The sequence below is a fragment of the Equus quagga genome, chromosome 19, assembly GCF_021613505.1.
Source record: "Equus quagga isolate Etosha38 chromosome 19, UCLA_HA_Equagga_1.0, whole genome shotgun sequence".
NCBI classification, from domain to species: Eukaryota; Metazoa; Chordata; class Mammalia; order Perissodactyla; family Equidae; genus Equus; species Equus quagga.
Window position 1 is genome coordinate 37,563,855 of NC_060285.1, and position 22,219 is coordinate 37,586,073.

Consider the following 22,219-nt stretch of genomic DNA (forward strand, 5'->3'; position numbering starts at 1 on the left):
CAAAAAGTTTTCATGCAGCAAATTGGAAGGACAATCTAAAGCAAGGCTGTGTGCATTGTGTGCCCAAAGTTTATGGAACTGTACATGAACAAAATTCTCATACAGTGTAAATCATTTTCCCCATTTCTTTAGGAATTTCCCTGTTTGCAATTTGTATCATGTATGTTTTTATATTAGAAAATTATTTATTAAGAATAAAATTCTGTTTCAAATCTATAAATATATGTGGTTGTAAATTATATAATTTAGGGATATACTAGAAAAAAATTCTGAGAAAGAGTTCTCCGAAGAACATTTTCATTTTTTTTGATTTTGTGTAAATCTTCCAGGGCTTTTGCTTATTTGTACATTAATTTTCAGAAAAAAATACTAAATGGGTTGTAAGATAGCTGTAAGGACACGGATGAATAAAATGAACTTCTTTGTTCAAGTTGTTTACCATCTAGGGGGTAAAAAAAGGCTTGTTATAATACCGTGTCATAAATGTTATCTTGTAACCTGATATCTTTGTAGGTTATGTGAACAATTGTCAGTTGGATTATGATTGTTTCATAAATACTTGATTGTGATGATAAATTATAAATATAAATCTAGACGATTTTGGCTTAGAAAACTCTATTTGGTCACATCCTGCCCAATATTTAATTAGTGACTGAAATAAAAATGGTACAAATATCAAGTATGTTGATCACATAAAGTTAGGATAAAGGGTTAATAGTTGGGGCTCTTAAATGAAACTCAGAGATATTTTGAGTCTTAATACAGTTGTTGACACTGTTGGATTAAATTTAGTGGAGACAAATATGACAAAGTTTCTAAAAAACTATTAAAATGCTGGATGGGGAATCCATGATTTAAAAGCAGTTCAAGTGAAAAAGATGTGATTGATAGTGGCCACAAAAATCTCAGGTTTGGTTAATGGCTTGACAGAGCGTATTTAGATTTTATTTATTGGCAGGCACAATAGAAGTCCTACCATATGATGAGGTGACAATAAGAAGCTGTATTAACTTATGGACATTACAATGTTATTAATAAAGCAGTAAAAGTCTAGTGGAAAGGTTGAAGAAATTAAAGACATTTAGCTTGAATAAGGGGAGACTTGAGATAAATTTGCTTATGTTTTAATATTATTATGTGATGAGAGAATAAGATTTCCTCTGTTGAACATGTTCTTTTCTAGTTGAAATAGGTGTAGATACTAGGGTGAGTGGTTTAAGTTCAATAGAGAAAGTGGCTTTGTATCACTCTCAACTGCCCTATAGAATACACATTGTCAGGTAGTAAGTTCCCTGTCACTGAACATTTAGGACTTCAAATTTTGTGTGGTTGCATTAAACTTTTGAGTGAAAGCATTTTTGGTGACACACTTGTGCTTGTCCTATTCTTCCCTAGATCGAATTTTAATTGCTGTATTATTATAATGCAAATGACTATTACAATGATCAAGTTTTCTCTTTTAAAAAATAAAAATCATTCAATTGATAGAGTTCTGGGTCATGCACGAGCTTCATCTTTATGTTATGCTTAGCTCTGACTGCATACTGCATCCCATTGTCTTTACATCCTAGTTTTCCATCTGACAGTGTTGCAATAATATATATCCTCTTTATAGCACAATTTCAAATTACATGTAAAAACTTGACAGACATTAACAAAGAGCCATTGGTTTACCTCAAGCTGCCTAGTTCCTATGATGGTTATTATATCAGTATTATCTACATCCCACTAAATTAATTTGCTGGAGCTACCATAAAAAATACTACAACTAAGTGGCTTAAACAATAGATATTTATTTTCTCACTGTTCTGGAATGTGGAAATCCAAGATCAAGGAGTCAACAGGATTGATTTCTTCTCCTTGGCTTGAGGACGGCCACCTTCTTACTGTGTCATCACATGGTCTTTCCTGTGTGTATGCATTTCCCTGGTTTCTCTGAATCCAAATTTCCTTTTCTTGTAAGCACACCAGTCAAACTGGATTCAGGCCTAGCCTAATGGCCTTATTTTAACTTAATTATCTCTTTTAACATCCTATCCCCAAATATAGTCACATTCTGAAGTACTAAGGGTTAGGACTTCAACATACTAATTTTGGGAAACACAGTTCAGCCTATAACGCCTGCTTAATGCAGATTTTTTTACATTTTCCTCTGATTCTGAAATATTTGAACTCAACAGTTTCCTTATTAAAATGCAGGGCTTAGAAATGCATCCAACGCTGAGGTGTAAACTGGCCAGTGTTCATGTCTAAATTTGTGTATGTTTCTAAATACTTAAGAAATCACTGAGAACCAAAGCTCTTTGCTCTTGAGCCTAGAGATTCTTTTTTCCTATTATGCTCTTCCACATCCTTTATATCTAATATCACCAAGTCTTCTTTCTTCTCTCTGGTTTCTGGATATTTTTTCATGTTCACGGCAATTGTCCTTATTGTGACCCTTATTTTGGCAGCATTGACCCCCTTAAATGATTTCCTTATCCCCTAGGATTACCTATTTTCCCCCATCTCCTATTTTGCTGCCAGATTATTCTTCCTTAAATCAAAAATTTTTGTTGTCATTTCTTTCTCCTGTGAAAATTGTCCAATAATTCTCTGTCTTCTGGATGTACACAATACAAACTTTCCTTAATGTAGCGCCATTCGCCATATGTAATCATATTCCTCCTTGCTTCTCAGCATGGATTTTCAACTCTGCACAGTGTGTCTCACTATCACCACACACTTAAAATTTCATGGGCAATCCTATGTTCATGGTCCTCCATTTTCTTTAATGACCTTTTCTCAGCCACACAATCTTTTAAGGATCAGTCAGTTTTCTTCTCGTCCACAATATTCCTTCCACACAGAAATTCAGTGCCTGCTGACTTGTTCCTTTCACATACTTCTGTATCACTTAGAGTTGGTGTTGATTCATTTTGGTATGTGGTTCTTTTTCTTATTACTTAACTTATTCACGTCTTTATATTATTTTTCTCATCAGTTTAAGAAGAGAGTATCCATTTCTTATAAACTCCTTTCTGTCTTCATAATAGTGACTCTTTAAATTCTTTTCAAATGAGTAAAATGTTCATTTGTCTGCAAGTAATGTTAAAATACCTATTGGAAGACAAAGACATTTGAATAAACAACGTGATCCGTGATTGTTTTCAAGACTATGGTTTTCCCATTTTGAACATAATTTTTTTTAATCTTTAGGAACATTGTGTGCTTAGAATAATTTTATTTCCCTCCAATACCAAAGCATGTGATTACAAATGTAATTTATTAACCTGTTGTCCTAGTAAGCAGTGCATAGTGTTGAATATGCTTAATCAAAGAATATTCTTCATCTGCTGAGTAAATTCAATGTTTTCTTTTTTTAAAAAAATAACAGAACAAGTTTACAGTATGGAATTATGTGCTTAAAACGGTTGAATTATGACAGAAAAGAACTAGAAAGAAGACGAGAAGCAAGCCAACATGAAATAAAAGGTAATATGGCTTTCTTTTATATCAAATGCCTTTTCTCTGAGGTTTTCAGCTTTCACTTTTATGAACCTAAAATGCTGTATGTGTCACAATGGTCACTAAGTAACATAAATATTCAACTAGATAGTGCCATCATTATTTCTTTTTCATTTTAATTAAATAAATAGTTGCCAGTTTTAGAGCTAGTTTCACTTAGGGTAACTTTGGTTGAAAGCAATATCCATGTTAATAACAGAGAGCTGTACATGTGTACAAACACAGAAAAGGATATCATCACATAATAAGGTAAATATCTCATTTGGGGCACATTCTTGATTCTTTAAAATTGAGATTTACACCTCTGGACCTATTAATTATACATTCTGTTAGCCCTAAAGATACCTCCATGTAGATATTTTTGTCAAACTTTTAATAGAACATACTCATTATGACAGAGAAACATGGTATATAATTTATTCTTAGTAGTTTATCTTTGGTTTATACCATTTGAATTTTATTTCAGTCCCCCCAAATTTTATTTTTGTAATATAGTTATAGAAATTAAGGATTTATATAGAAATTATATAGAGATTTTCCTCCTATAACTGAGACTAGCCCATTAATAATTTAGCTATGAATGATTTTAGAAGCATTACTAGTTGCTTCAACCATTTTATGTACAAAAATGTTGATTTGAATAAGAAAAGACACTCCCTACTACAGGTCTATTAAAAAAGCCTCTATTTAACAATTAACCCTCTAAATGTTGAGAAGTACCTTAACATACAAGGGCAAGAATGGTTTAAAAAGAACAATATGTTAGATCCTATACTTGTTAGAGACCACTTAATTTTTATTGTTGTTGAAGAAAAATTTAATTGTTGGGTATAAGATATAAGTATTTACAGGTTTTCTTTTGGTAAAACTCATCAGTCCATTTATGTATATTTATATTTTTTAAAGGAAAAAAGACTCATTAAGGGAAATATAACCAAACATTTTTGAGGAAAATTTCGGATACAAGCAAAATAAACTACTTATCAGTTATATATACAGTTGCTGTTATCCAAGAGTTGATTTGTGGAAGGTTTTCTTCAGATTCAGTGGGTGTTTGTACATTAATAAGTTAGGCATAAATTTCTTTGTCTTCATCTTCACTTCCTTTGGGGCTTACTTTAGATATGAAAATATCACATATTACATATTACCCTCTCCCCATCACATTAAAGGTTAGCACAGTTTTATTCTTTATTTGAGATAATCTTAGACTTCTATAATTTTTGTTTGTGATAAATGATGTCAGAAATTACTTTTATCTTCGGCTGTTCTTGGATAGGACGTTAGTTCTGGTAGAATGGGCTTGAATGCTTGTGAAGGTGATTGGTTAAAAATATTTTTCTATATATGGTTCATTGGAGAGTAGATGGACGCACAATGGATTTCTTGTAACACTTCATTTGACTTATTACATAGGAGCAAGAAAGTGTTTTTCCGTTATCAAAATTGAGTTGTTTGATTTCCCTTTATTCTAGGTCCCCAGGAAATTGCAAGTTTTTAAAAAGCATTGTTGTTCAGTTGAATTGAAGCTTAGGAACTAATTGGCCTAAGATAGAACCCAGACGGAAGTCTGTGCTTGACCTAACAAAAGATGTTTTAGTCCACAAATAGATTTCACCTGTGGGATACCACTTTCTAGTTTTCTTTCTGAAGTGTTTTTTCCAGTTAGCTTTTATGATGCTAGGTCTCACCGCATGGAACGCTTCATCTAGAGATAGATGTAAAGGAGAGGAAGTACCCATTTGGCCTGGCACCAAATATTATATTAGTATTTGGCAGCTGCTGGTTAGAGTGCAGCCCTGAGAAAAAACTGCCATGATTCACTGTGATTATACACAGACAACTGCTTGTGATAAGTAGCCGTGAGTGAGGTCATAAATAGCCCCTGTTTCCTATAACTGATCTGATGACATTTACAGGAATAACTCTTGACTATAACTAGGGGTCTTTGCTATTACCTGAATGTTAATTAACCTTGACCTTAATAAACAGTTTTCTGAAGTGAGAAAACCATGTGAATATCAAGAATGTACTAACATTTAATTTGTTGCTAGGAAACAGTCAACACTGATCTCTAGCCATTTATTGTTTAGGTCAAGAGGATTCCTACAAAGCTTTAAAGTCAGGGCATAAATTTTGCTTGGAAACAGAATTATAGAAAGGGATCTGATTTACAAAATGAAAAAAAAGGTATGTTGCTGTTCTGAAGAAGAAAAGTTTGCATTAGTGCTTTCTTTACTTTTCCTATGAATAAGTGGATTATTTTTTATATTTGATAACTCTTAACTGTGGCAATGAAATTTTTGATGGACATATATTTTCAGAAATATGGTGTCTACATATATCTTAGACTATCAAAATATAAACCCAGAGTTAGGAAGGAATAAACACTTCCTAGTCACAAATCTAATGCAAAGAAAACTGGATAGTTTTGTTGTTTTTTGAGGAAACTATTATCCTATTAGTTTTTTAAACTGTTGCATTTAGTGAAAACAATTGGAGAACTGTTACTGTCAGCCACACATCCCTAACTTTTGAAGTGTGAGTGAGGTGTAGCCAGTAGTTGGAACTAATCAGTTGCTGTTAACAGTAGCTGATTAATATCACCAAGATATAATACTAAGCAACTTACATTCTATTTTCTGAGGTCTAACACCTCAATGGAACAAGCTGAGGAAAACATAAACTTTAGGACAGACCCTGGGACACCCAGTGAATATAAATAATGTAAAATTTCCATATATCCTAAAGGTCATTAAGGAAATCCTTTGCTTTGCTGAAGACATGGGGAAAGAAAGAGTCAACACACTGAGGGAGACAATAAACATCCTACTTCCTGAAGAAATTCATTCTGCTGTGGCTGCAGCAGGAAATAGTAATAAGACTGGGAAGTGGGCATTTTGAGTCTTTCCTCACATGTTCCCCATTAACTAAATCCAAAGAGAAACTTAGGGCCTTTCTTTTGAAATAAGATTATTCAAACCACAACAGGAATTAAGTAGGGAGATGTGAGGCAGATATAGCTTCCAGATTCATATACAAATGCTTTATCATCACTGTGGATTGGCAGAGACAAAGAGAGCACAAACTAATGTGAAGAACTTCTGCTTCGGACTACAATGGAGTGCACTGAGTCAGACCAATCTTCAACGGAGAACAAGTAGAAAGGCTAGATAAAGCAATAAACAGCTGTTGGAAGGCGGCGGAAAGCAACTAAGACACCTAGGACTTGAGAGCCTGTGATCCTGGAAAAAAGAGCAATGTGTTGAGGCAAGCCTGTCATTCTTGGCTGCTCACCCTGTCTCACAGAGTAGGGGAAGGAAATTGTAATTTAGAGGTCCCAAAGTTGCCAGGCCTTGAGGGACCAAGATCGTGGAGAAAAAAGGAAATAAATAAGCCTGACATTTTACACAACTTTCCTCTTGAGAGATTTTTCAATTATAAAGTCTGGGATTCAATAAAAAAAAAAAATACATGAGATGTCAAATAATGGGGCAAAATGAGGAAAAAGCAGAAAAAAGAAACATGTCCACAGGTGACCTGAATCTTTTTCTTTTTATCAGACATGGACTTTAAAACAATTGTGATTAATGCGTTAAGAAAATAAATGACAAAATAGAAAATTTTAATACATAGCTAGAATCAATATGTTAAGAAATGATCAAACGGAAATTTGAAGGAGCAGAAAGTTTAAAACTGAAATTAGGAATTTGACAAGTGGTTTAACAAAAAAATATAAGTTTAGTGAAGTGAAAGATAAATCACTTGAAAATATCTGGCTTGAAACATGAAAAAGAACAAAAGGATGAATGATACAAAACAGATCATTACACATATTGGACACAGTGAAGAGTCTAGTATAGGTCTGTTGGAATCTTAGAACAAGAATGAATGAGAAAGAAGTGATATTTGAAAAGATAATGGGGGAGATTGAAGAAAAAAACAATTAGAAACAAGCTGCAGACTCAAGACTGCATGAATGCCAAGCAAGATTAAAAGAAAAGGGAGGAAACACACATCTAGAAACATTGTGGTGAGGCTGCTGAAAACCGTGACCAAAAGAAGGCAAAACAAAATAAAACAAACAAACAAAAGCTTTAGAATCTGCCAGAGGAAACTTCACATTACTTTCAAAGGAGCAAAATAAGATATCTGACTCCACAACAAATAATGCCAGAGGAAAACGAAATGACATCCTTAAAATGCTGATGGAAACTAACTTCTTACCAAAAGTCTATGATTGTGGGTCCGTAAGATTAAAGGCAGAATTCATACATTTTCCAACAAACAAAATCTGAGGGAATACAGCACTAGGAAATCCAAAGGGAAAAGAAATATTAGAATGAGCTATTCAGGCAGGAATGATCATACAGAGAAATTTTAAAATGCAGACAGTGTAAGGACAACTGAAAGAATGTATGGGAAACTTAACAGTGATGATAAAAACAATAATAACAATGTCCATTGGCTTTAAATTTTGCATAGAATTAAAATATGTAACAACTATAATGTAAAAGGAAGGAAGGGAGTTAATGGAATTAAACTGTTTGAAGCTCTTTGCATTATCCAGGAATGATAACAGCACTAATTTACAGTAGATTATAAATCAAAGATGTATATTATAAGCTCTAAGTGTGACTACTAAAAAAATGATATCAAATGGATAAATAAAAAGCTAATAGAGGGGCAGAATAAAATTATTTTTAAAAGATAATTAATTTTTAAAAAGGTAACAAAGGAGAGAAAAGGAACAAAAGACGTGAGACAAATAGAAACCAAATAGAAAGATGGTAGATTTAAACTCAAATATCTGAGTAATAATACTAAACGGGAGTGGATTAATCCCATTAAAGGACAGATGAAAAAATAAAACAGTTATATACTGTTTACAACCTTAGATACGAGGACATAGAAAAGTTGGAAGTAAAGGAGAGAAACACGTAAATACTAAGGGAAGCTGTTGTAGTTCTTCTAACATCAGATCACAGACGTTGAGGCCAGAAACATGACTAGGAATAAGCACTGATAACACTGATCCTGATAAACTCATAATAAAAAGAAAGGTATGGCAAACGTGTATGCATCTAATATATAGACGTAAATATGAAAAGCAAAAACTGACAGATCTAAAAGGAGAGGTAAATATTTTCACAGTCATAGTGGGAGATGCTAAGAATCTAATAAATTGGTAAGACAGGTAGATAATGTAAATTAATAAAGATATAGGAGATTTGAAGGATATGATTAAAAATCTGAATCTGACATTTATAGACTGCTTCGCTGAACATCTGCAGAATACATATTTCTTCCAAGGACACAGATTATTTACCACAACTGACTATATCCTAAGACATAATGGAAATTCCAAAACATACAGATTTATGCCTCAATATGTATATAGTCAAATTAAACTAAAAATCAGGAATAAAAAATTAGAAAATCTCTAAATATTTGTTGGTTAAACAATACACTTCTAAACAGCCCATGAATCAAAGAAGAAATCACAAAGAAGTTGGGAAATATTTTGACTGAATGATAATGAAAATGAGACATCAAAACTTGTGGGCTGCAGTAAAGCTATAATACGCTGACTGCTTCTATAACAAAGAAGCTCCACATTATCTATCTACTCATCTCAAGAAGCTATAAAAAAGGTAAATTAATTTCAAAGAAAATGGAAGGAAGGAAATAATAAAAGTAACAGTAGAAGTTATTATAATAGAAAATATGATAGAGCAAATGAAACAAAACCAAAGCTAGTTCTTCGAAAAGACTAATATAATTGACAGTCTCCTACCAAAGTTAAGGAGAAAAGAGAAAAGGTGCAAATAACCAATATAAGAAATAAAATGGCAACATAGCTACAAATCCTTTAGATATTAAAGTGATTAGAGGATTTTAGGAAAAACTTTATGGCAAAATAATTTGAAAAATTAGAAAGGGACAAATGCCTAGAAAAGACACAAATTACTTGAGGAAAAATCTTAATAGTTCTATAACTATTACAAAAATTGAACCCACAATTTAAAGAATCTCATAAAGAAAATGTCTTGTGCAGAAAGCTTCATCATTGAATTCTTCCAAATATTTAAGGAAAAGAATAACACAAATCTTATACATATTCTTTCAGGGATTAGAAAGAGAGCAAATGCTTCCCCCTCATTTTATGAGACCAACATAACCTTGCTAGCAGTCACTAATAGGGACACCAACAAAGGATAATTTCGGACAAACAGAATCCAGAAATAAGTAAAAAGGATAATACATCATGCTCAAGATGATTTAATTTCAGGAATTTTAGGGTTAACACTTGATAATTTCATCAATGTAACTGACCAAATTAACAGAATATAGGAGAAAAATCAAGATTTTTCTCAGCAGATTAAGAAAGCCAAGTTATCAAAATTCAATACCTTGGCAAATTAGAAACAGAAAAGGAATTCCTTAAACTGATAATGAGTATCTACTAAAAATGTATAAAAAATTTATTAGTAAAATATTGAGTGCTTTACCACCACTTTTCTTCAAGGTTAAGCTGGAAGGTTTTTTTGTTTTTTGTTTAAAAACAATTTTTTTTTGAGGAAGATTAGCCCTGAGCTAACATTTGCCGCCAATCCTCCTCTTTTTGCTGAGGAAGACTGGCCCTGAGCTAACATCTGTGCCCATCCTCCTCTATCTTATATGTGGGATACCTGCCACAGCATGGCTTGATAAGCCGTGCCATAGCTCCACACCTGGGATCCAGGCCGGTAAACCCCAGGCCATTGCCAAAGCAGACCTCATGAACTTAACTGCTACTCCACCAGCCCAGCTGCTAAACTAGAAATTTTAATCAGTGCAATAAGAAGAGAAAAACAAATTTTAAAAAGAGATGTAAGGATTAGAAAGGATATATAGAAAATCCAAATAATCTAATGATATGCCATTAGAATTATATGTGAATTTAACAAGGTCTGTAGATAAAAATTCAATACGGCTAAAAAGAAATGAGCTATCAAACCATGAAAAGACATGGAGGGACCTTAAATCCATGTTACTAAGTGAACGAAGCCAATCTGAAAAGTCTGGGTACTATATGATTCCAACTATGTGGCATTCTGGAAAAGGGAAAACTATGGAAACAGTAAAAAGATCAATGTTTTCCTCCTGTTAGAGGGCAGGGAGGGATGCATAGATGTAGCACAAGGGATTTTTAGGGCAGTGAAACTACTCTGTATGATATTATAATGGTGGATACATGCCATTACCCATTTGTCAAAACCCATATGAGAGAGAGAGCCCTAATGTTAACTATGGACTTTCTGTCAAGGCAGGTTCATCAATTGCAACAAATGTACCATTCTGGTGTGGGATTTTTATAGTTGGGGAGGCTGTGCCTGTATAGGGGCACAGAGTATATTGAAACTCTGTACTTTCTGCTCAAGTTTGCTATGAACTTAAAAATACTCAAAAAAATAAAGTCTAGTTTGAAATTTCAATAGAAAAATCAACTATATTTCCAGTATGCAAGATATTAACAAGGAATATAGGAGGACAATCAAACATCAAATAAAATTAAAGATCTGTGAGATTCCTATACATAGAACTAAAACAAATTGTTGAGGGAAATTAAATAAAACCTTAAAATGGACCTACAGGTTTAATGCAATCTTAATCAAAATCCAAATTAGGTAGGGGAGGGGAGTTTTAAATTGACTATATCAGATTTTAAAATGTGTAGTGAAATTCAAAAACCAAGAATAGCCAAGAGAATACTGAATATAAAAATAAAGTAAAATGCAAGGACTTAGGCTACTATATATCAAGAATTATTATAAAGCTACAATAAATAAGACAGAATGATCTTGGAATAGATTAATAGAGCCATAGAATAGAATTGCAAGTCTAGAAACAGACTCATACTTATATGAACACTTGATTTATGACGTACATGACACTGTAGTGATTTTTTCAATGTACAGTGCTGAAACAATTGGCCACTGACTTTTTTTTAAAGGAATTTTGATCATACCTCCTGCTGTACAAACAGTAATTCAAAGTGAAATGTAGATTACATATGAAAAGTAAAAAATCAAATAGAATAAAAAAATGAACATAGAGAAATATTGTCATATTCTCTTGACATAGGCAAATATTTCTTACACGTGACACAAAAAACCACTACCCCTAAAGGAAGACTGATAAACTGAAATTCATTAAAATTAATGGCCACCAAAAGACAAAATTAAGAGAGCAAAGACAGTTTCAGAGTTGTAAAAGCTATTTGTAATACATATCTAACAAAGGACTTATATCTAACTCTTACAAATGAATAAGAAAAGGATGGACACATTAAAAAAAATGGACCTACGATAAATATAGGAACTTCATAAAAGAGGATTTCCAAAAGGCCAATAAATATACACAAAATTGCTTAACAGGTAGATATCAGGGAGTTATAGGTCAAAACTACAATGAGATACTACATGTATCGTTTGCAAGGGCTGCTGTAACAAAGTACCAAAAATGGGAAGCTTAAACAACAGAAATTTATCGTCTCAAAGTTCTGGAGGCTAGATTAAGTTATCAGCGGGGTTGGTTCCTCTTGGGCGCTGTGAAGAAAAATCAGTTCCATGCCTCTCCCCTACCTTCTGGTGGTTTGCTGACAATCTTGTTGTTGTTGGACTTGTAGAAGCATCATCCTGACCTTTGTCTTCATCTTCACGTGGTATTCTCCCTGTGTGCATATCTTATTTCCAAATTTCTCATTTTAAGAAGGAAACCAGTCATATTGGATTAGGACCCATACCAATAACCTCATTTTACCTTGGTTACTTCCATAATGACTGTATCTCCAAATAAGAAAACATTCTGAGATATTCCAAGATACTGGGGATTAGAACTTCAACATATGCATCTTGAAGGGAGGCAATTCAACTCATAAGAACACAAATTTACCATAATGTCTAAAAACAAGCAAAAAAACAAAACGTGAAAAAATGCAAAGTATTGGTAAAGATGCAGATTTTCATACACTGTTACTAGGGTTTAAATTGTGAGAGTGGAATTTATTTAGCAGTAGATACTAATGTTAAATGTGTGTATGAAACATGACTCACCAATTCCATTCCTTGTTAATTACTCAACAACAATATGTATATACACAACAAAATACATATATAAGAATGTTCAAAGCAGCATTATCCTTAGTAATGCATAGTGGAATCCACCCAAAGGTCTATCCACATAGAATGGATAAATGTTGACATAATCATACATTGGGATACTAAATAGCAATGGAAATAAACCAGCCTCTGCTATTTGCCATCGCATGGATGAATCCCATACTGAGTGAAAGGCACAGACACAAAAGTACATATTGTATGATTTCATTTATAAAAAAGCTAAAACAAACAGGCAAAACTAATCTTTGGTAAGGATAGTGACTGAGAAAGGAGATAAGGTGACCTGTGTGGGGCTAAGGTGTTACTTTATTGCTTTAATGTTATACACAAGAAAACCTAACTTGGTTATAAATGGATGCAGGAGGACAAATTAGTAATGCTTTTGAAAAACGTAAACACTCTCCCCCCCGACAAACACACACAAAATACTACCCTGATTTTTGCAGATAACTTAAATGGGGGAAAATACAGCTGAAGTTGAAGAACATCCCTCAAAGTATTCTTTATGCTTTTTCTTGAAGAGGTATAAATTTCATACAGAAAGAAAAGAAAATTAACAGGAAAACTTTTACTGTAATAGGTAATTATGGGTTTTATTTCCCTTTCTACAGGATTAGAAAAAAGGTTTTAATTTTTTTCTCATTTCCCTGTACGTTTCTTAAAATTCTTTCTTTTCTATGGAATATTCTTGTCCTTCTAACAATCTTACTGATTTTTATGTAGCATTCTGTCAACTCATAATGGGAAGAAATGAAAGAAAATAATGATATAATATACTTTGATATGTTTTGGTCTAAAAAAAGGCATATATGATGTTTCTCTGTAAAGATTTTAGGTTTAGAAAATAAAATTCAAATTGCTTTGTACTCCAATAAAATATTACTTTTCAACCTAAAAGGAAAAACAACAGTGACTTCATTGAATGTTTGATTTTTGCATTAGTGTCTGAAAAATAATGAATTGACAGAATATTAGGGTAAGTATCAAACTACTGGGCCCCTGTTCTCTGATTTATTGCTTCAAGTGAAAAAAAAGTCTCTTCTAGTCTATATGCGGTATTTAAGTAATGGTTAAAAAACATTCTGATGAAGAACCATATTAAATTCTCATTTTGCTGTCTTTACTGAAGAACTGTGTATAGAGACACAAAGAAGAAATGTCCCCATCTGGTGGTAAAAACATTGAACTTTGGACAGATACCTAGAGCCCGAGAATGGAAACGAGAAACACTTGGAGACATTGTGTTCCATGTGATGAAAGTGCTCTCATTTCAGTAATAACAAACACTCTTAAAATGACCACTTTTTTCTAGGCTACAAGTAGAAAAGGTTAGTTATTAGAACAGTAAATATTAGAACTGCAACCCAAGGGGGCCAAGGGCATTAGGGAGTGAAGAAAGAAATAGCATAAATGCGGACCTGGCCAGCTGCCTGTGGCTCATTTCAGCCAGCAGTTTTGTTTATTATGCAAAATACTGCAGCCTAAAACGATGCGCCTCTTTTCCTAGATGTGTTGGTGTGGAGCAATGATCGAGTTATTCGCTGGATACAAGCAATCGGACTTCGAGAATATGCGAATAATATTCTTGAAAGCGGTGTGCATGGCTCACTTATAGCCCTGGATGAGAACTTTGACTACAGCAGCTTAGCTTTATTACTACAGATTCCAACCCAGAACACCCAGGCAAGCCCCTTTGTTCTGAAGTTGCACTGTCCTAGTTTATATAACAGCAAACTAAACTTTTAGGAAAAGAAAAATTGACTTTGTATTCATGATTCCTTACGAGAATTAGTTCAACCTTTGAAATACGTCACTAGGGCTTTAATTTCAAGCTACTGGATTTCTAGCCAAAACAAAATCATAAAATTAAGCAGGAAGACACTTAGACATTATGTGGTCCACCCTCCCACATGAATGCCAGATTCCCCTAAACAATATCCCTGACAGATGGCCTTCAGTCTCTGCCTCTCTGAGAGGCAGCCATTTCTATTTACATGTCTGAATTATACAGACACTTAGCATTGAGTATGCCATTGATTCCAAAATCTAGACAATTATTTGAATCACCAGGGCTCCTTAAAAATTTAAAATAAAACCTGCAACCTACATCACAGGCCTAAGAAATGAGATATCAAGAAACAAGGTACAGGAGTCCTAATTATCTAGTTTCCCCAAATGATGATCATTGGTCAGGTTTAACTACCTGCTTAGAGTGGATAAAAATTTGGCAGTCTAACTTCACTCTTTATTTTGTTTTTATATATCTCAAAGTTTGTATAAAATATTCACTTAGAATAAGGTCATAAAGAAAGGTCAAAGCCCCTTGACCTCAGACATTTATGTGAGGCTTTCTCTCTACTGTCCACAGATTATAGAAAATTGCCCTACCTTGTCCTTATAGCTAAAATTTACAATGGCTTGTAGACTTGGAGAACTAAAAACTTAAGACCCCGTAAATAAAACAGGGTTTGTAATGCTTTCTCAGATAAATATAAGGTCTATGATTTTTAAAATGAAATGTGACTTCAGTGACAGTAACTGTAATTTGATATCAACAGGCAAGACAGATTCTTGAAAGGGAATACAATAACCTCCTGGCTCTAGGGACTGAACGGCGACTGGATGAAGTAAGTCCTTATCTCTCATGCAAAAGGGAGCCTAGCAAATACAAAACAGCTTTCAAGGAATGTGCTCAGAAATTAATCAGATGTTTGTTCTATTGATAGAATCTAGAATTTTCCCCAGTATTGTTCTTAAATATTAAATTCTATTACTCACTTGATTTCTGAAAGAACTTTATGAATTAATATTATCATATCTGCAGTTAGAAATGATTAGAAGTAATTCAAAAACAGACTTTTTTATGATCCCTGACTACAAAATAATGTTGAGCAACATTTTTTTAAAAAATTATAAGCAATGATAACACTAATCCCGATAAATTCAGTTTTTTAATAGAAATGTGCTTATTTTTTAAATATCAGTATATCTTCACAGGAAATTTTAGGATATTAAAATGAAGAGAAAACATGCTTTCAATCAATAGGAAGCTTTTCATTATTCTAGATATTATTGAGTTTTCCCTAAAAACAAATGAATAACATTTTAACAGTCATAGAATTTGAAAGCTACATTGAAAGTAAGAATCTTTAGACATAATCTATGCATATTTAAATAATTTGGAAAATAATAAACATCAAAGTGGCCTCCTGAGATGAAGGAATACAAGGGATGTTAGCAACCTCTGGGCTTTGATAGATACTGTGGACTCTAATTGTCCTTCTGAGTTTTTACAAGGCCTTTCTGGAAGAAAAGGGAAAGGAACTGAGTATGAAGTAGAAAATACAGAGATGTATAATTCTGTATTGCAAACTGCAGCTGTTTCTTGGCTATAAAGAAAAGCTGATTAAAAGGTTTTGTGAATGAACTCAGCAAATCCTAAAATGAGGCAGTAATTCCACATTCAAATGGGCAGGGCAGATGATCTTCATGTTATAAAATCCTGATGTCCTTTGTGGAGGAGGTTATAGACACATCAACTCTACAGTCTTGACCTCAGCTAACTTCCTATAAATCCATACTCCTGTCCAATCAGGATAATGATTAATATTTTTAAAGCAAGTTAATACTAAACTGATTTGTGTGTGTGTGTGAGGAAGCCCAGAGCTAACACCTGTTGCCAGTGTTCCTCTTTTTGCTCGAGGAAGATTGTCACTAACATCTGTGCCAATCTTTCTCTATTTTATGTGGGATGCCACCTCAGTATGGCTTGATGAGTGGTGCCAAGTCTGCACCCGGGATCCAAACCTGCGAACCCCAGTGCGCTGAGGCGGAGCGTGCAAATTTAACCACCATGCCACCAGGCTGGCCCCCTAAACTGATTTTAATTTGATAAGTTGTTTGATAATCTTTTTAATCCTTATTCTTAATTGTTCAATAAAAATAATCAATATCAACCCATATACACTTTTAAATACAATTATTCTCTTTGCTTAAAAGTTGCAAAATGAGTTTTAATAAAAATTATTAAAGACTTGTCATACTGCTACATTCTAAACTGTGGATTGGCCTGAAGGAGCTGTCCGGATAGAGACACAAGCCTCTGTGAGTCCCATGTGACCATCTACCTTCAAAATATGCTGCCTCTTTTCCTTATTATTAACAACACAGCATATGATTTTACCGTTCAAATCCTCTAGTCTCTTTTGTCCTAGTTTTTCGTTTGTTTCTGTGTTTTGTTATTTGAGTATGAACAAAAATAGCTAAGCAACTTGCCCAGAACCAGAGGAGACTTGTTTCTGGCGCTGATCACATTCAGATTCTACTGAAATAATTTGAGAAGTGCTCATGTGCTCCTACAGCCTTTGACTTCAGTTAAGAGGGTATCTTTAGCCTCATCTCATAGAAACTTACTCCAGTGATGTCGCTTCCATTAATTGTCTGCAGTTACACTATGTTGAAAGAGCAGAAGTGAGAAATCATGATTTAAATTCTTGGTCTACTGTCTCATTTTTGAGCTCTTAACTCATACAATATTGGAGTTGTATATTCCTACAGTGTAGTGTAGTGTTCTGTAGAACTGAAGGATGTTTATGTTTATACCACAACCTCTCCAAGATTCAAGAAGTCAGACAGGCCACAAGTGTGAAATTCTGCTTCTTTTCCACATTTATAAATGTTTGCAGGTCTAGGGCAATGTAAACTCCATCAAACATCTCTTAAACTGTAAAATGATTACTAAATATAATCAAAATTTAGATATTGATAATAAGGATTCTAAAAGAACAATGGATATATATAATTTCATAAATGATTTTAGTTTTTCCAGATTGGCTGTGAATGTTACTTAATTAAATTAGCAGTCTATGATGAAGAATACCTTATAATGTTACTCACTTGTAACAGTGATAAGTTGAACTGAGTATTGATCTATTATTCTATATGCCAAATGAAGTCACCTGAGCTGGTAGGGTCAACCACACATACTTGGCTATAACTTCAGAGAATAGACAGTCCTTCCCTAGATGAGAAACTTAGTAATATAAAAAGATAAGATCTATATGGAATGATTAATATTTTCCTTAGAATTAGATACAAAGAATAATATTAGTTAAATGCTAAATTACATACAGCTGCTTACCAATTTAAAGAAAATAATTGTATCTGTGCAGGTGCTTTGTGCATGCACAGAGAGGAGAAAGATTATATCATTACGATACAATGGAATCAGAGACCAGAATTGCATTTGTAAAACACCAACCAGAGTTACACTATGGTTTTAGTAGCATCTAAAGAGCACATGTATTTATTAAAAAGATGGTATCCAGGCTGCACAAGTTTTTCAACAAATTACAAGTTAATTTTATATTAGCTGAAATCTAACAAATGACAAATTTAGAGTTTCTTACACAAAATATAGCTATAGTATACCATATAGCCAGGCTCTACCAAATAGTGATTTTTCCATAACATATGTCTCTTGTAAACATAAAATTCATGCAATAGTTATTCACGTGTGTGAGTCAAATGCACTTTTTTTTAACTAAACATTTTTTTTAACTAAGTATATCATCTCATACCATAAAAGCAGTTGGCATAAAGTGCAACAAAGTATATCTAACATTCTTTTCAGAAAAACTTTGGGATTTTACTTTTGGGTTTTCAAAGATGTTTACTCTTATAGATGACAAATCTTAGATTTGAAATCATAGGAAAATTTTTATAAAAAACATTTCTGTATGAAATCTCCTGCATGCTCTTTGTGGAATCAATAGAATTCTCAAAATAAAGCATAATATTCCAGGTTATGGAATGCTGTGGATATTATGGAATATTATGGAATACTTTACAGACTGAATGTAAATAATCAATGTCACATGTTTCTAAGCACACAGTGTTAAGCATAGACTAGTTTACTTGTTTTCATTACATCGAATTATAACTCTGTACTGGCAGAGTGATGACAAGAATTTCAGGCGTGGGTCGACCTGGAGAAGGCAGTTTCCTCCCCGTGAAGTACATGGAATCAGCATGATGCCTGGGTCCTCAGAAACATTACCGGCTGGATTTAGGTTAACCACAACATCTGGGCAGTCAAGGAAAATGGCAACGGATGGTACAGTGGTTTTGCATTTCTGCTTATAAAGTAAAAAGCTTGTTTAGCAAATGCTAATGTCCTTCTCTGACCTTGCATTCCTTTCTGAAATGGATTCTTTTCTTGTGTTTTGCTCTGCTTGAAGTTTACTTTGCTTTCATCAGACCAGACTCTTTTGTACACTGCTACTGCATGAACTCATGGCACTCTATTCACATTTAAAAATAATTTATAATATCCTCAAAAGGACAATTTTGGCTAATGTCCACATCTAGGAAGAACAATAAGCATTTGCATGACTTGTGTTTCTTTACTCTTCCATTCCCGAAGTACATAATTTATTTAGTTAGAGGTTGGATTTGGACTAAAGGTCCTTAGTAAATGGAAATTAACTCCACTGTCACCATACATGTTTGAATATTGCAAGTTTTGTATTTCATCTTAGAAACTCAAATTCGTCAGATATTTTTACCTCTGACCAAGGCAGAAGGCCTTAAATAAACAAGCACAACCATGAGAAGAGAATTAAACAAACACAAAACCAATAGTAATTTCCCAATCAGTATTTCCTTCTGTGGACATTAGACTCGTGTTATACTTCACAAAGGAAAACAGCCCTTCTGGAGGGGAGACAACTTTGACATAGTAGTCACAAAGTTATTTCTGTTTGTTAGGCATTAAAAAAATAGTCCCACTCTTTTATTAAGACGATCACCTAGAATCATTATTTCTTTTCAAGGTTATAGCTATCATGACTCTTAAAATTAGTTCCAGTATAAACCATGATCTTTGATCTATGTTTCTCCTAACTTGTTAATATTATGGAACATGTTAGCAAAATTCATGAGGAATTTAACACGATGAAGATTAGTGTAGAAGCTCTTCAATACTTGGAGGGGAAAGAAATGCACCACAGCGAATTCTCTAAGAGCAACCTTTGCTTTCAAAAACAGAAGCACCCTGGGGAGCTGCTCTCATTACAGATTACATCTAAGGAGGAATACACAACTGGAAATCTCAGCTGAATCACAATGGAATAAATTTTCATTAGTAACTTGGTCTAGAGAAAAGGAATATGAGTGGCTTATATCCGAGAGAAAGAAGGTTCAATATCTTCAGGATCCCTTTTTGCAGGGAAAAGAAATCTTTCTCATCTGAAACTTTGTACTCAATCATCTCAGTCCCTCTAAAGCCCTTTTCTCCATTTGCAGTTGCTTCATCAAGACTGCAGAGGTTAGACAACTCCACTGTTCGCACATACTCATGTTGACAAGCCACTCAAAGGAGGCAGCACTGACTTGCTGTGAGTAGTTTTCCTTGGCTGACAAAAAAGAAATCATCAAAAAAAGGGAAGCTACATAGCCTAGTAAATATACACGATACTCCAGTATGGCCTAGCAGTACAGAAGTGAGATAAACCCTTCGAATTGCTAGAGGGTGGAGAAGGAGTTCTCATCCTGTAAGAGGATCTAAGATGTCCTATCACTGTTGGTCTGCTCTGGTTTAAGGTCTGTCTGTTGGAGGCCTGTCATTATCTTATTACCTACCAATGGGATGCTACCATACTGTCTTCTACCTTTTAGTAGCATTTTATATTGACACACATGGCATTTTATTGATGAGAGTTTGGCACTTACAGAATGACCCACTTTTAAGTGAGTATTTTATATAGGAGAAGCTGAAATAGGCAGAAAGTGATTCTAGTAGGTACACAAATAGTGGCAGAGACAGGAAAAGGATTTGGAGGTGATTTCATATTAAAAACCAAAGTAAAGCTAGTGTTTTTAACTTTTGGTATGTTTTCATCAATGTGATTTATATTTGAAAACAAATATGAATTTTAAGTATCTGGGGCTTATAGCGTGTGAACAAAGTGAAATTACTTTATAAGAATGTCAGACAGGACTAACAAGAAACCTTGATATATAATCATAAGATATAAGGCATTTGTATTTAGAGAAATTCTAGTTGATGGAATCTATTTCCAAATCCATATAAAAATGGAGTTTTCTTGAAAAAGTCTTAGAAAACTGTGGTTTCCTAGATTATAAATGTCAAGTGCTCATAAATCTTTTTCTCACCTAAAACCATGCTTTACCAAGATATTCTACCATTTACAATAAATGTTTTGGAAAAAAACTTTCTACAGCAATATTTAGAACCAAATGTATGCACAGGCATGGGGAGAGGAAGTAGTTATAGGCAGAGGAACAGCTCATCTTGTGCTGTTTATTCATTGCCTTGAACTAAAAGCTCCACGCAATTTATAGTCGGTCTTTGGGGCCTATTATGGGAGCTAGTATGCTGCCTTATTTGGGTCACTATTTGAAGCTGCTGCTGATAAAACAAAAAGCTTTCAGATAAGAGATTTAATTTCAGAATGTAAAGCTCTAACATTAAAAATTTAATTATGGTATACAATTTGTCATCTAATTAGGCATGATCTAAAGTATATAATAATTTGGCTAAATAAGAGGCTTTCCAAAATACCATTTGTAATAGCTTCTACACATAACATGATAATTTCCCCAGGAACTGAATACTTCACTAATTTGCAAATGACTATTTAATATGTTGAGTAGTGCTTGCTTCTTAGCTCTTAACTGATGGATAGAATTGCTCTTTAACTATTTGCAATCTATATTTTGTGCATGGCTTTCTAGTTCATATTTCGTAGTTTTACCATTAAATGGGAAAAGTTATTTATTTACAATAAATAATCCAAGACAGCCAATTTTTATTTTGATGCAACATTAACACTTTGGTTACTAAAATAATTCAGAACATATTATTTATTATTTTTGTGTCAGGAATAGTCATTGTGAGCTTTTCCTAAATATATTATGACTGGAAGAATATGATGCCACATCACTGACCCAGATTCTTTAAAATGTTATTTTTCATCATTATGTTTTTGTCACAATTTAAAAAGGTATCTTTTTAAGAGCTCTAAAATGTATGAACTAGAATATAAATCTATTCCATGGAATAGGTCAACTCAACCCAATTTCTTAATGAGCAACTGTAAATTTTTCAAAAGGACAGCTGACATTTTCTATGAGTACCTTTGTTTATACTATGGCCATACTTTCCACAAAGTTGAGCAAATCTTATTATTAATTAAATTTGCCTGCACAAAATTAGAGAAGAGCAAATGTTAATCACATCCAGCTATTGGTTAGATCCTAGATGACCCTATTCATTATCTCTTAGGACAGAAGTAGGAAAGCTGCATGGAAGTGCACCAAGAGTAGCAAAGGAGGATTTTCCAGGCTGGGACCTTTCAGTAACTAACTGTCCATTAAATATTTTAGATGTCGTCTTTTCAGTCTACTCTACCTAAAGTGCACTACCATCTAAGAAGACAAGCAGTGAAAACCTTTGTGAAGACTGAATTCTAAGGAAATAACCACAAGTCCTGCTTTATTAAGCTGAAAATGTGATTTTGGGGGGA

The 22,219-nt window shown here is 33.6% G+C and overlaps 1 protein-coding gene across 1 annotated transcript in view; it reads left to right on the top strand.

Annotated features, from left to right (window-relative positions):
• The window catches only part of PPFIA2 (PTPRF interacting protein alpha 2), a 444,237-nt gene extending 423,555 nt beyond the window's left edge, over window positions 1-20,682 (top strand). The window contains exons 26-30 of the mRNA XM_046646383.1: window positions 3,377-3,474; window positions 14,179-14,354; window positions 15,230-15,298; window positions 18,627-18,786; window positions 19,977-20,682. Coding sequence (XP_046502339.1) covers window positions 3,377-3,474; window positions 14,179-14,354; window positions 15,230-15,298; window positions 18,627-18,786; window positions 19,977-20,035 — 562 coding nt within the window. The 3' untranslated portion in view covers window positions 20,036-20,682. The remainder of the gene's footprint in view (window positions 1-3,376; window positions 3,475-14,178; window positions 14,355-15,229; window positions 15,299-18,626; window positions 18,787-19,976) is intronic.
• Window positions 20,683-22,219: the final 1,537 nt, after the last annotated feature.